The sequence below is a fragment of the Cariama cristata genome, unplaced genomic scaffold (genome assembly GCF_000690535.1).
Source record: "Cariama cristata isolate BGI_N322 unplaced genomic scaffold, ASM69053v1 scaffold1701, whole genome shotgun sequence".
Classification (NCBI taxonomy): Eukaryota; Metazoa; Chordata; class Aves; order Cariamiformes; family Cariamidae; genus Cariama; species Cariama cristata.
The window spans coordinates 25,470-40,724 of record NW_009600785.1 but is presented as its reverse complement, the minus strand read 5'-3'; the positions used below and the strand labels follow the sequence as shown (position 1 = coordinate 40,724).

Below are 15,255 nucleotides of genomic sequence, written 5' to 3'. Positions count from 1 at the left end.
GAAGTCGGTCAGCCAAGATAAGATCAGGCTGGCATCTCTTCCCTCTGGAGAGAAAAACAGGGTGAGGCGATTGCCAGAAGGTCTAAGATGATGACTGTGAGTAGTCTGAGCAGGAAGCTGTCAGTGCCTGAATCTAGGTTTTGGCACTGGGGACAGAAAACAAGGATGGGTTTGGCAGTGAACAACTAATAGTCCGTAACTACTGCTTTTGTTACTTACCTGTATTACCGCAGTACTCCAGTGGTGCATGAGGAATCCTGTGATTAATACTGTAGTATTTCAGATAGGAAACGTTCCTCTCTCAGACGTACTTTCAGTCTCTTACAGAGCCTTGGAAGGAGGAACAAAAAAGGAGGATGAATACAAAGCAATTTTGAAAATGCAGTCCTGCAGGGTTGTACAAGTGTAATTTCTAAAAAGAATGTAGTGCATAATTTTTTTTATACTTACACATTTACTGATCATAGGGACCAAACCAAAACCCTTGATCCAGTCTAATTGAAATTCAGAGTTACCATCATGTCTTGGGTCCATGTGTGTCTTCTCAGTAGATGTTTGTATCCTTAGGTATTTGAGATCATCTTGAGTCGAGGATATGGAGAAAATAACTTCCGAGAAGATTTGAAAAATTTGTACCAGAAGCTGGGTATTGAGAACAAGTCAATGGTCTTCTTGTTTACAGATACCCATGTAGCAGAAGAGAGTTTCCTGGAACTCATCAACAACATGTTAACTTCAGGTGGCACAGGCAGCCTCAACTACTCCTGATCAGTATCTGCTTGTGACTCTCAGTCTCAAATGTACCCTTGATCCAGCTATTACTGTTTCACCCTGTGTCCTCTGCTGCTTTAGTTAGTTAAACCTTTCAGTACTACCTGAAATTATTTTGGCCTTAATAATGGCTTTTTGGCAGCTCCTTATACTCATTTATATGTGTCTGGGAAGGCTATATGGTTAATTCGTGCTGATCACGATGTTGCAGGTGTCTAGGATTTCTTCCAAGAGCGAGGTATAACTTCAGCTGCATTTGGCCACAAACCCACCTTTTGTCCCATTTGCTGTTGAATAGCATTTACCTGGACTGCAGCAATGGCTTATTATACATATCCGAAAATATAGTTAGTATCTTTTAGTGTATGCAGCAGCTGAAAATGAGCAGTAGCGGGCACTGTGTGAGCACCCTCTCTATAGAATTTCCTACACAGTCTGATTTGAAAACAGACATGTTAAATCTTAGCGCTTTCCTTGGTCTGGTTTCCCTATTCCTGGTCTGCTTATGTCTGTTATTAGGTAACTTAGGCAATATTTGCCACGTGATTGAGAGAATGAAAATATGAACTGATGGTTTGTAGACACTAATGAAGATTTTCTTTGGAGAGTTAAAAGTACTTCATGTTCTTGTGACATTTTGTTGCTGAAACCCAAACAGAAATGAATTAATTATTCCTCTAAATCACTTTGCATCATCCTAAGTACTCCCTCTATATTTTCCTTGGGGCTGTGGGGAGGAGGAGAAGCATAGGGAGATTAATAGGTTCATTCAAAACTACCCAGAATCATTTTTGCAGAGCTAGGTTTAAAATTAGTGACTCTGGTTTCTCATCTGCCCTCTTCTCAGCCATGTGGTTTTCTCTTAGTGGTTGTTCTCACTAGCATTCTTCTGTCCTTATGTTACAGGAATGGTGCCAGCCCTTTTTCCAGATGATGAAAAAGACACCATACTAAGTCAGATTGGAGATGAAGCTACTAAAGCTGGTGTAAACCCAGCTAAAGGGAGTGTCTGGCAATATTTTGTAAACAAATGTGCAAGCAACCTTCATATTGTCCTGGGAATGTCCCCTGTTGGGGACAGTCTGAGAACATGGTGCAGAAATTTCCCAGGTATCAATTGTACATGCTGCTTAGTTCCTTCCCTGTAAAATACAGGTTTGCAGGCAAGAGAAAATCTCCAGCGGACACTCACAAGATGTGTGGCAGCTAAAGCTAAGCAGAGCAGGTTTCATGATTAAGGATTTGCAGTGCATGATTTTTTTTCCAGTTAATTACCACATATCAGTGAGTATTATTGATTAGCATTTACCAGATCAGTTCATTTTCCAGCTGAACAGCTAGAAATCAATTGGTCATCCTCATTGAACTGGAAATATACAGCCTTTATCTGCAGCCTCTCTTCTGTACTTTACAGAAGAATGCATTGTATTAAATCATTGTGAAACTAGGACAATGGTAAGAGAAACATTTTTGTATTCAAAGCCAAAAAAAGGGCATGATGAGGGGGATGCCCACTGAGAGAAAAAACACCTGAGCCTGGTGGATGCTCTGCTTCAGCAGGTGGCTGATAGGAGTCCTGGGAAACTCAAGAGACACATGGAAAGTGCAAATCCTAACCCAAGCATTAAAATACCATGTTGCAGCTCTTGACTGCATTCTGTAGAATGCTACAGCCTAAAAAATACTACAATGGGGTTAGCAGGACACAGGTGCAGAGTTGATTGTTTACTATCAAAATGGAAGTATTGACTTTGTGGTAAATTTTCTTGCTAAGCACGAGTCAAATAAGACAGATCCTGCAGGTTCTTGATGCAAATAAAGTTAAGCACACTGCCTGACAGATTAGGGTCTAGTTTTACAAAGGAATTTTTCAGATAACACTATCCTTTTATTTTAAGGTCTTGTCAACAACACTGGTATTGACTGGTTCTTGCCCTGGCCCCCCCAGGCCTTGTATGCAGTTGCACAGTCCTTTGTCGGTAAGTAAAATGTCACTATTTTAACCCATTAACCCTTGGGATAGCCTAAGAAATATATTCTTTACTTTGCAGTTATAGTAGATTTCATAATTTCAAATTCCAGTAAAAAAATGGTTTTGGATGGAAGTTTCTTTCTCAGATGGATTTAAAAAATTGCTAAAATTCAAGTTCCCAACTCTGCAGACAATGTGGCCTGCCTACCAGGAGGCCCAGGTTCTCTTCTGACTCTGCCTTGATCTTGCTTTTTGCCCCAGGAAGCAGACTTTTTTGTGCCTGGCTTAGATGTACATAATGGTAAGAAAGATGGTAATTGGCATACTCTTAAAAAAAACCCAAACCTTTGAAATTTTGTGTTTCTTCTGCCCAATTTTAGGAAATAGCACACGCATCCCATCAGAGAGCTCCAAGTCAGTGATTGAGCACATGGTCATGGTGCATGAATCTGTAGGGGATTTCAGCAAGAGGTTTCTGCAGAAGCTGAGACGTAGGAACCATGTCACACCAAAGAATTACCTTGATTTTATCCATACTTACTCAAAATTGCTGGAGGAGAAAAATGAGTTCATTTTAGGTAAAGCTTTGTAAATGTTTTCTACTTTTTAATAAGTAATTAAAATATTTTAAAAAGAAAAAAAATTGTGGTGAGAATCCCACATATTACCCACGTTGTGCAAAAATCATTTTATCAGTACTATCTCAAATGCTGTGCTGGCATCTGGTTTTGACATTGGACCAATATCGTGGCCACATGTGAATGTTCAGACTCTGTCAAATTCTTTTGTGCATGAACCTGAGCCAGAATCTCCAAACCATATACTCCTCTGCTTGGGGAAGAGTCTGATTAAATCTAGTACCAGCTCAGCCTAACTCAAGGTTTGACATTCTTCATCAAGCAGGAATTCTTATTGATACTTCAGTGAGCACTGAAATATGTGAAGAGGGCAAAACATGAACAGTGTAATACGGAAAGCAAGTTGTGGCACAGGGCCACTGTGTGGCAGCTCAAGTGACATTAACACCATCTTGGGTGGGAGGCTTAGGAAAGGAAAAATCTCTCAGAGTCATTTTCCTTTCATGACCAAGGTTGCCTTACCTATAAGCATATTAACCTTCTGTGAGATTCTCTATTGCTGTGTCATAGTACACAATCAATGAATCACTAACATTTCTCCCTTTTTTCCTACCTAGCACAATGTAAACGGCTGGATCAGGGCTTAGTTAAACTGAAGGAAGCCAGTATACAGCTGATTGAGCTGAACAAGAAACTTGCTGAGCAAAAAACTGTGCTAGCAGAAAAATCAGCTGCTTGTGAGGCTTTGTTACAAGAGATTTCAGCAAACACAGAAGTAGGTAGGTAGTTTGCAACTACTGAAGTGTCCCACAGGCTAAGCAAGGCTCAACAAAGTTGTATTGTGTTGGAAGACCTGTGAGCTCCAGCTCCTTCTAGAGGTAACCCTCTTGTTCTATCTGTGCTGATCTAATGTCATGCTAGAAGAGCAGGTCCCCTATCTTGCCCAAGCTGCCATCTCTGCTACATATTTGGCCTACAGTACTTTACACAACTCAATGCTATGTTCGCCTGCCCTTGTCTTCCCTTTCCAAGATGTAGGGCATAACATGGAAAAGAGGCATTAGCAAGAAGGAGACCTTCTGATTCAGAAAATTACTATTAGAGGAAAAACAGAGGGAAGCATGGGAGGAAAAGAGATTTTGTATACTGTTGTGTGGAACACTAACAGTGTTCCTAATCTGGTGATGGAACTGTAAACATTGGCAAGCTAGTAACAAAAAGGTGCTGAGTTGATGGTAATTTCTGATATTCAGCCAAAAGCAAATTTATATTAACGTATGTTCTGTATACAAATTTGAATAATCCATTTATGTTCCTGCCTTTACAATTCCTAGCTGAGGAGAAGAAAAAACTGGCTGAAGAAAAAGCTGTGGAGATACAGGAACAGAATAATATTATTGCTATGGAGAAGGCGGCTGCTGAGACAGCTTTGGCTGAAGTCATGCCTATATTAGAAGCTGCCAAACTGGAGCTTCAGAAGCTTGACAAGTCTGATGTTACTGAGATCAGGTGACTCATTTGAATGCACAATAGCATAAACTCTTGGAAATTCATTGAAAGTCCCTTGTTTGCAGGGTCTGAGCCTTAGCCTCACCTTTCTCACCTGGCTGTGAAGGTCAGGACATTAGTTGTCCGGGTGCAGAGGTAACAACAGAATCCCCTGATTCCTAGCCCAGGACTTCCCCTCAAGCCTGTTCTTCCAGTCCTCAAACCTGTTCTTCCAGTCCTTTGTTTGATGTCTTCCCTGTATTTCTCTGCCCTGTGTCTGATGTGCTAGAAACTGCTATGGTTTTTGCCTGAGCAGTGGCTGTCCAAACTCCTTCATTCCTCCTCTGTTTTTATTCTCTGTGAATAGGAACACATACCAGTTATTTTTCAGGGATGCTTTGATAGCATGAAAATGTGTTTCTCTGCTGAATTAACTTCTCCCTGTATTTTTATAATACAGCTTGTATTTGGGGATAGATATAAAAGCACATCCAATCCTTGGCTTTCTCTGAAATAGCAACGACCCTCCCTTCCCTGCCACACTTGTTTAGTTTCCTTTCTTTTGTCGGTCTCTGGATTCTTCCTGTAATGCATCTCCCAATGGACAGCTGCTTCACTGCCCTAGGGAATAATATCATGGCTCAGGATTTTAGGCCTTTTGCTGTTGAAATCCTTTAGTATTTCATTGATCAAATTGTCTGAATACAAGAATTGGTTTTGAGCTCTTGTCTGGCCTGGGTTATCTTTTTCACTTTGTGTAGGATGTCTTATGTACTAGCTCTTGTTGTATTGTAATGAATCTCTTAACGGGAAGTACCTGTGTCTGGCATCAGGTGCTTTGTCTCCTCCTTTTTCTCCTCCACTGACTCCTTCATCTGTTTTCCAGATCCTTTGCAAAACCCCCCAAGCAGGTGCAGGCTGTTTTGGAATGTGTTCTTATATTGAGAGGTTACAAAGAATTAAACTGGAGGACAGCCAGAGGAATGATGTCTGAGGCAAATTTCCTGCGATCCCTGATGGAGATAGATTTTGATGGAATTACTCAGAGCCAAGTGAAATCTGTCCGAGGTAAATTACTGATCTGTATACTTGGAACAAAGGTAGGCTCTTGTGAATGTGATACATCCAGTTACATCCTGTAACATACGTGTTACATCCAGTTTATACCTTAGCTAGGGTCTCACACACTCTGGTTTCCAGCAGGCAAGAAACAAACAGGATAGCTGAGCTGGCCTGCTGTCTGCTTGTAGCCACTTAATAGAATTACAGCCTCATCCATGTGGTGGCAATTAAAATGTGATATATACAGAGTGGAAAGAAGATAAGCTATATCTAAAGCTTATGGGCCAAACTTTGCACATGCTCACGAGGGTGTAATGCAGAGTAGTTCCATTAAGAGGGGAATTTGACTCTGAATAAAATTGCATCTGACTGCAGCAGAGAAAACAAACCATAATCTTTAGACATGCTGAACAACTCCTGAATGCACTCTCTTCATGGAGAAAGAACGTAAGAAATCACTAGCAATATTGTGCTTTTATTGTTACAACCTAGTAACTTCATCTTAAGGTCAGAGTCTCTTTAATATTCTGACAAATGTTTCATATTGTCTGTCACAGCATTGCTTGATACTGCTGGTAGAGAAAGCTATTTCTCTGAGGATTTCTGCACTGTAATTCAACTCACTTGCAATATTTTTATGTTTGCCCATTTAGCTCTGTTAAAGAATCTTAATACTACCTTCAGTGAAATGGAACTTGTTAGCAGAGCAGGACTGGGAATGTTAAAGTTTGTTGAAGCAGTGATGAGCTACTGTGATGTAGTTAAAAAAGTCAAGCCGAAGAGAGAAAAGGTAAAGTGTGTGGGTTCAAACTCAGAGGAGGATGAAGCATGATCTTGATAAGAAAAATAATATCAACGATTTTTGTAGACTGCCCATTTCTCCTCTTTGAAGTGCTTAAAAAGAGGTGTTTAGGAGAGCTATTGCAGTAGGAGTGAGGCAGGTACTCAGTTATAAATTGCTGTGTTTGTTGTGTCATGATGCTGGGATGTGGGTTCCCATCCAGGCCAGTGCTTGAAGGAGGAGAGAAGATCATGTTCAGTTGGAATTTTGTAATCTAACATGCTTAGAAAAACACAGTTTATAGCAGACTTCAAAACACATGGCATTTGGACAGAGCAGAGCTCAGTAGTACACAACATCCATGTCCCTTAAGCACAGACCTTGATTAACTTTTTTTAGAATGACTGGAAAGTTAGCGGTATTACCAAAGGAAATCTAATGTCCAGCAGATGATGCTGGGAAACTTTCTTCAAGAAAAGGTTGTTACATACATCTGACTACTGAGAAAGTATATTCACTAGATAATGAGTCTGACTATTTTTGAGGCCTTAATATTGTTGTTATTAAGCAGACAAACCTTCCCTTTTGTCAGGGGATGACAATCCTGCTGACCTCCCATGTCAGCAGGGCTGCTCACATGCTTCAATATACCTCGTGGGTACAAAACTCTAGGAGATTTATCTGCTTTTGAACTGCAGTATCAGACCATGATGTATGTGTTTGGAATGGGGAGAGGTGGGTGAGAAATAGCGCCAGTTATTTTGGCTTGCGTTACTGGGACACTTTGAGATATATGAAAAAGCCAAAAGAAATCTGAGAACTTAAGATTTCTCTCCAAAGCCCTTCTTTCCTCTGATACTCTTATGTTTCCTTCATAATGTAATGTAGGTGGCTAGGCTAGAACGGAACTATTACTTAAGTAAGCAGGAACTGGAAAAGAGAAAGGCAGAGTTGACTACCATTCAGGATGAGCTTAAAGCTTTGGGGAACAAGTACCAAGAGGCAATAAAAGAAAAGCAACAATTACAAGAAGAAGCAGAGATTATGCAGAGAAGATTAGATGCTGCTGACAAGCTCATCTTTGGCTTGAGATCTGAGAACAAGAGGTAAGTCTAGATTCAAAGAGCAACATTTTTGACATCAGAGGGTCATGTGCATCAAACTGAGACATTTTTGGAAATGTCACTTCCTGTGATGTTTGTTTCTGAGAAGAGCTAATACCCATTCTAAGCTAATATCCATTAACTCTTGAAAAATAATAACAATTTTTAGTGCAGAAGAACAAGTTGAATTCAGATTAAAAGGAAGAACGTTCAGATCGACTCAGTGTCTGTGGCCATCATAATAGAGAACAACTGATTGTAAATTTGAGGGTCTGTCTCAACCTACATCTGAAGTAGCAGCAGCTGGAAATTCTGCACGAAAACCCCATCTCCCGGGTCAGACTGACCCAGTATTCCCTTATAATTCTATCAGGTGGACAAAGGAATTAGAGGACTATGAAATACGAAAGGTGAAGTTGCTTGGAGACTGTCTACTCTGTGCTGCCTTCCTGAGCTATGAAGGAGCATTCAACTGGGAGTTTCGTAATGAAATGATCTATCAAGTGTGGCAAGAAGATATCCTCTCGCGAGAGATTCCTCTCAGTCAACCATTTAGGTTAGAAGACCTCCTGACTAATGAGGTGGAAGTTAGCAGGTATGTCTGGTCAAGAAACCCAGTGACTACTGGACATGAAATCACGAAGTGGGAGTCTGGATCTGAATCTGTAGTGTAGAATTGGCATTGTGAGTGCAGGTGCACAGCCATACCAGAGAAAGCCCATTTTACTTTTGTGTCTCAGAGATGGCAAGGAGACAAATTATTTTTCTTCCGGTTAACAGAGGCTATTTGTTATAACAAACTGTTGTACTTTGCACTCCAGGGACATTCACTGAACTTAGACACATATAATAGCTTTTTAGGAAATTTTTTAAGGAGTTATCTGTAATATGTCTTCCCATAGCCCAACAGGAGTCTTTTCATTGACTTCAATGAATTCGGACTTAAACCCATGCCTAGATAGCCCATATTTTAACTACTGCGGGATTACTCATCAAATGCCAAGAGTCAGTGTTTTGAGTAGTGTAGTCACAAATGACTCGGACAATGAGTCATTCTGAGTTTTGACGCTGTTCTCGCAATCACGAACACTGTATTTTTCCTTGTGTATCTAATAGTGTGCTCAATGAATTGCATCATTTTACTGACAAATGAAATATGCTGCTCCCCCATCAAGTTTTCATCCCAGCCTGGTCTTTGATCCATTCCATTCCCAGGTGGGTTTCCCAAGGATTGCCTCCAGATGAGCTCTCAATCCAGAATGGCATCCTGACAACATATGCAAGCCGCTTCCCACTCTGTATTGACCCACAACAACAGGCATTACATTGGATTAAGAAGAAAGAAGAAAAAAATAACCTGAGGGTGAAGATAGATGATCATTTTACCTCTTTACTGGTTGTTTTAAAAGCTGCATAAATATCTGTCACCTTGAACAGGGAACCGATTATGCACTGACAAATATGTTGACTGTTGTGTCTTTAAAATAGATAGTGAATATCACTGTTCACATGACCTTCAGTTCTTTGGGATGGGTGGTTGGTTTGAGATCTTGGCTGCCCATCGTACCTGCAGAAATAGTACAAACAGAAGGATGGTTTAGATTGTGTTTTATCTCAGCGCCAGGATGGGGTTTTCATGTACGACAATTAACACAGTCAGAGGCACAGTTGGGACTTTGAAGAATAGTTCTCCAAATGGAAATTATGCTCAACTAATCAGAAAAAAAAAAAAAGCGCGCCTCTGCTGTTTTGTGCTAGTACAGTTTATATCATCTGTAAGGGGAAAGACAAAAAGCAACAAAACCCAAACTTTATTAGTGCAGGCAACTATTGTAAAATAATAGTGTTCAGCAAATTGAGTATCAGTTCTCTTTTCATATCTTCCCATTATTCTCTTGCAGGTGGCTTCCTTTAATGACCCAGATTTCCTTAAACAACTAGAACTGGCCATAAAGCATGGAAGCCCTTTCTTGTTGCATGGTATTGATGAATACATTGATCCTGTGATATACAATGTCTTAGAGAAGAATATCTGTGCTGCACAAGACCGAACATTCATTGTCTTGGGTGACAAAGAGGTTGATTATGACAGTAATTTTAGATTGTACCTGAACACCAAATTATCAAACCCAAAGTATTCTCCCTCTGTGTTTGGCAAAGCTGTGGTTATCAATTATACAGGTAAGCAAAAGTGTGTATTTAGTAACAAAGTAGTGATTATGCTGTAGTGCAAATTGAGGGCCTGGGTGGTTGTCTGAAACAGCAATGAAACTCCAAAAAATTCATAGTCTCCCTTATACTTAACATCTGATTTAGTAGAAAATCCTTTTCACTTCTCTCTTCTAATCTGAAACTGAGCTAAGTATCTCTTCTTGCACCTGTCAGGTTAGGATGCTTTGGTAGAATTAAGATATAGGTTATTAACCAAGTCACTCTGTTGCATCGCTGTAGTTTTATGAGATGATCGAGATGAAATAAGTTGTGTAAAAGCTCTCCTTGTGTTTAAAAAAAGACTGTGCTGTGTACATGTGTTGTATCTGTAGTTACACTAAAGGGCCTAGAGGATCAGTTGCTCAGCGTCATTATGGGTTTTGAAAGAAGGGAATTGGAAGAACAGAGAGAACATCTCATCCAGGAGACAAGTGACAACAAAAACGTGCTGAAAGATCTGGAAGACTCTCTCCTTCGGGAACTGACATCTTCCACAGGGAACATGTTGGACAACTTGGACTTGGTACAAACCCTGGAAGAGACAAAATCCAAAGCTACCGAGGTACCGGTTCTGATCTACTAATAGAACATCGTCTTTCCTTTTTCATTGTGCTTCATTTTTCACCCTTGAAGCTAGGAATTAGTTTGAAAGGAAATGTAGAGTTTTCTTATGAGTATGTTGCATCTTTAGATATTGGGCAGTATTTTATGGAATCAGAGAACCAAATCCTATCTTCAGGAAAGTCCTTATCAGAACCAAAGTAATGGTTGTTTACAGTTCTAAAGCAAAGAGCATATAATACATTTCTTTGAGCTCTGAAACAACCTTTGTCTTGTATCAGTTCTGAAATGAAAAATTAAGATATTTGTTACTCAGAGAGGATGTAGAACCTCCATCCTTGGAGGTTTTCAGGCTGTAGTTGGGCAAAGCTACAGCTGACCTCATCTAGTGGTGGTCATAGCCCAGCTTTGGGCAGAAAGTTGAACTAAAGATGCCCAGAGGGCCTTTCACACACTATTTCCATGATTCTGTGTAAATATTTGCCTTTACTGTTCATAAATCTATGGGGTGGGATTAATTTTATCTAACTTTTGGTTTTTGCAACTTGTACTACTTCTGTAGGGTTACCTGCCCAGATTCCCTATATAGCCAATGCAGGCATTGAATAACTCTGCTTATTGTGATATAATATATGCACTATGGATCAGCACAGTAATTACATGTGTATATAATCAATGTACGGCTAGGTGACTGAAAAACTGAATCTGGCTGAGACGACAGCGGTGGATATTGATTGTCTTCGAGATGGCTACAGACCAGCTGCCAGGAGGGGGGCCATTTTATTCTCTGTGTTGTCTGAAATGGCGCTTGTCAACATCATGTATCAGTACTCATTGGTCTCCTTCTTAGAGGTTTTTGGACTCTCTCTTCGGAAATCTATGCCTAGTCCTGTTCTTCTGAAGAGGTTAAAAAACATCATGGATACACTGACTTTCAACACCTATAACTATGGCTGCACAGGTTAGTGCGATTTAGGGACGGGCTGACACTGTCTTGTGCAAATGCTTGTTAAAAGCCATGCCTTCAGTTGGTTGACATTAAAGAGGCAAGTTACCAAACAGTGAATTCACTAATGTTCAATTCTCAGCATTGGTCCTGATTTACACTTTACTCCCTGCTATTTCTGTTTGAAGAAACTATGCATATTACCAATGTAACTTTTAAAGAAACGCTTTTCTTAATACAGTTACGAATGGTAAATCGCAGCTATGGATCTCACATCCCTGGTTGTAGCTCACAGATGCTGTTTTGACTCTGTAAGCCTGATCCAAAGCCCCATCTCCAATCGCCCTGATCTTTGTGGGGTGACCAGATGCAGGATGTGGATTTAAAGATTTCCCCAGTTTCACAAGTTTTAGCAGCTGATTTTTTAAAATATTGTCTTTTTAACATAGGCATATTTGAGAAGCACAAGTTACTTTTCTCCTTTAATATGACTGTCAGGATAGAACAAGCTGATGGCAGAGTTCCACAAGAAGAATTTGAGTTCTTTTTGAAAGGTAAAGTGGATATTTATATATAAATATATAGCTATACGTAGCAATAGCTAAAAGCTCTTTTGAAGATAGATTTTGACTAGATACGCTTTGCTGTAAGAGCTAGCACTTAGAGAAACCACTGAAGATACCTGAACTGTGTTGGTTTACACAAATTGTGGATTCTGCTGTTTCTGTTTCTTTCACCTTGTTAAACAGCGAAGAGGTTAATCTTTCTCTGCAGCTGTTGACAAATCTCACATTATAATTGTTAGAATGTTACCTGAGAAAATAATCTTTAGTTATTTTCTGACTATATAAAAATAATTTTAGAAATGTTTGCAAAGATAAAACTCTGGCTTTTGCAAGCACTTGTAAGATGCCATCATTTCTTCAGCAGACCTGTTTAATCTTACAGTGCTTCCAGAAACAAATTTCCAATTGGTTCCTCTGTGCAGTGGGACTGTATGTGTGGTCATGTATTGGAGAATTTATGACATGGACATTCACTCTGGTTTCTGAATGTGACTAGGCAATACTTCCCTGGAGAAGAGTGCACGAAAGAAACCGTATGCTTGGCTTCCAGATCAAGGCTGGGAAGACCTAATTCGCTTGTCTGAACTATTTCCTGAGAAATTTGAATCTCTTCCAGATGATGTGGAAAAAAATCCAGATGTATGGAAAAATGTACGTGCTTTTCTGCAATCTCGTTCTCTCGCCTTGTTTTTCTTCTGGTGTTAAATGTTCAAGTATGATGCAATGTGCCATAGCACTCGGCAGGAGGCATGTCACCACTGGCTTTTTCTGTCAAGGCCTTGCTTTTCTTCTTGACCTCAGTCAGTGATTGGCTTATTTCCCAAAGAATTAGGGCTCTTACTATTTAAAAAACAAACCAAAAAAATCTTCCCTGGTATACTGTAGATTTTTTGTTTTCCAGTCAAATGCCTTAGATGAGTTATTTGCGCTGTTGAAGTCAGTGCAACTTTTGCTGTTGATTTCAACAGTCAGCATTTCACTGTTATTTTTGTACTGCTAAATCATACTTTGATCTTCTTGTGGCATTGAGTTCTATAGGCTAGTTACTAACACAGACTTTCCTTTGTTCTACCTTTAGTTTCATTCAATGTCTTCTGGCTTTATAAGAAGTCTTTCTGTAAGCAATCTGTTAATACTTTTTGTTTGAGATGCTGTTTTCTGTATCTTAAGAGAATTACTTGTCATAAAATGAAAGTACTAATGTGTTTCTGGACTTGGATAGTTTATACTGAAAAAGTTGAATTTTTTCACTTAATTTTTAAATATTTCTTTGCAGCTGATTGACTTTCTTTGTTATCCTTGTGTCTCTTGACCCCTCATTAATCAAATTGCTTCTGTCTGCTTTCCTAATAATTCCATGGATATAGCAATTTGATTCATTTGCATTGTCTCCCATCTTTTCTTGCCAGTGGTATGATACAGATGCTCTGGAGCAGATCCCATTCCCCATGCAGTACCAGAACAATCTAACGAACTTTCAGAAGCTCCTACTTTTACGGTGTTTCCGGGTGGACCGGCTATATCGGGCAATAATGGACTATGTTACTCTGACAATGAGTGAGAAGTAAGTCACTCTCTTCTTTCAAATCCGAATCACACTGTTCACGTATTTCACAAAGAACTGGAGTTGTAATCAGCTATGTACATGATTCTGTAATTTGCCTAAACAACAGAGCATGAGTTGTCTCTGTGTCATTTCCATGTGCAGTCTGCAGTGAGTTTTGATGTTTGTGTAAAAGTAATCTTTTACACAAAATGGCTGCTTTTGTGCAAATTAGCAGTTTATTGTGCTTCTTTTCTTACCAGGTATGTGCAGCCCCCTGTGATCAGCTTTGAAGCTGTCTTTGAGCAGAGCAGTCCTTACTCACCAGTTGTTTTTATCTTAAGTCCTGGCTCTGATCCTGTCAGTGACCTCATGAAACTGGCTGAGAGGACAGGCTTTGGAGGAGATAGACTCAAATTCCTAGCCATGGGACAAGGCCAAGAAAAGGTAACTTTGGTGGGAGGGTAGGGACATGCTGTGTGCAGCAAGTTAGTCTGTGAATTCCAAATCATGCTCCTAAGGTTCAAACTTCCTTTCCAAAGGTCTGCTCCATTTTAAAGGGAGTTACTTTGTGGTTCAGACATAGCACACGATGTGCCAGCCTGGGAATAATGCTTTTCTGTAACGTGAAAGGGAGCATTTGGCTGATTTTATGGTTTGGGTAAGGGTAGATTCAGAATGATATTGTCATCTGTTAAAAAACAGTTGAGCTGAAAAGATGTTACTGCGCAGCCTTTCAAAGGTTAATCAGCGACTGTGTGTCTCTGTGTATGGACGTGAGTTGATTGGAAGTCACAGTGTTTGTTACCGAAAGGATACCCTGCTGCTTTTTCTGTCTTTCCTGTAGCTTTCCTTTTTGTTATGGACACTAAGGCAGGGATGTCCAAAGCTTAGCAGCTGACTGAATTTGCTGTGATTTCAGTCAGTGGGAGAGCTCCTATTAGATTCATTTAGACCACCACTTCCTAGACTGATCTTCACCCTCCTGGCCCAGGCACACTCCTGTACTGTTTTGAACTAACTTCAATGCTCTGCATGACTTTTAATTTCAAAAGGAATTAATGAAGTAAAAAAGGCATCGCAGAGCTACTTCTTGTGGTATTGGAAAAGGTCTGTTCTCAGCAAGGAGCATTCTGCTAAGTCTACTAAAACTCACTAAAAGGCTGAGTGTGCTTGCTAGCAGGAAGAAATCCACTGCACCAACCCATCAGAGTCTGTTAGCTTACAGGATGAAGGGAGAGTTACTCACAGACAGTTCTTTCCCTCTCTTAAGATTGCTTTGCAGATGCTGGAGAATGTAGTGGTTCGTGGAGAGTGGCTGATGTTGCAAAACTGTCACCTTTTGGTGAGGTGGCTTACCGATCTGGAAAAGGCCCTGGAGAAAATTACAAAGCCTCACACAGACTTTCGCCTCTGGCTGACTACTGACCCGACCAAGGGCTTCCCAATTGGAATACTGCAGAAGTCCTTAAAGGTACTGGGGGGGGGGTGGGGAAACCCCAGTCAGGAGGGCACGTCCTGCCGCTCTTATTCAGCAAAACAGACTGGCTTTGGGAGGAGTGTGACCTGAATGCAGCACGTTGACTTGGGCTGTATGTACCAGCTTTTTGTCTTTATAAGCCAAATCCTTTTTTCATCATCCTGTTTATCTTATGGTCATTTTTCCTTTGGGT

The 15,255-nt window shown here is 40.2% G+C and overlaps 1 protein-coding gene across 1 annotated transcript in view; it reads left to right on the top strand.

The window, feature by feature from the left end:
* Window positions 1-15,255, top strand: part of DNAH10 (dynein, axonemal, heavy chain 10) — a gene marked incomplete at its 5' end in the record, with an annotated part of 56,938 nt that overhangs the window by 35,119 nt on the left and 6,564 nt on the right. Inside the window, 19 exons of the mRNA XM_009710139.1 lie at window positions 568-739; window positions 1,678-1,881; window positions 2,670-2,750; window positions 3,124-3,321; window positions 3,939-4,100; window positions 4,656-4,830; window positions 5,696-5,877; window positions 6,525-6,661; window positions 7,541-7,758; window positions 8,129-8,350; window positions 8,971-9,118; window positions 9,657-9,936; window positions 10,299-10,528; window positions 11,215-11,488; window positions 11,923-12,027; window positions 12,536-12,690; window positions 13,449-13,603; window positions 13,846-14,029; window positions 14,856-15,056. Of these exons, the coding sequence (XP_009708441.1) occupies window positions 568-739; window positions 1,678-1,881; window positions 2,670-2,750; window positions 3,124-3,321; window positions 3,939-4,100; window positions 4,656-4,830; window positions 5,696-5,877; window positions 6,525-6,661; window positions 7,541-7,758; window positions 8,129-8,350; window positions 8,971-9,118; window positions 9,657-9,936; window positions 10,299-10,528; window positions 11,215-11,488; window positions 11,923-12,027; window positions 12,536-12,690; window positions 13,449-13,603; window positions 13,846-14,029; window positions 14,856-15,056 (3,483 nt within the window). The remainder of the gene's footprint in view (window positions 1-567; window positions 740-1,677; window positions 1,882-2,669; window positions 2,751-3,123; window positions 3,322-3,938; window positions 4,101-4,655; window positions 4,831-5,695; window positions 5,878-6,524; window positions 6,662-7,540; window positions 7,759-8,128; window positions 8,351-8,970; window positions 9,119-9,656; window positions 9,937-10,298; window positions 10,529-11,214; window positions 11,489-11,922; window positions 12,028-12,535; window positions 12,691-13,448; window positions 13,604-13,845; window positions 14,030-14,855; window positions 15,057-15,255) is intronic.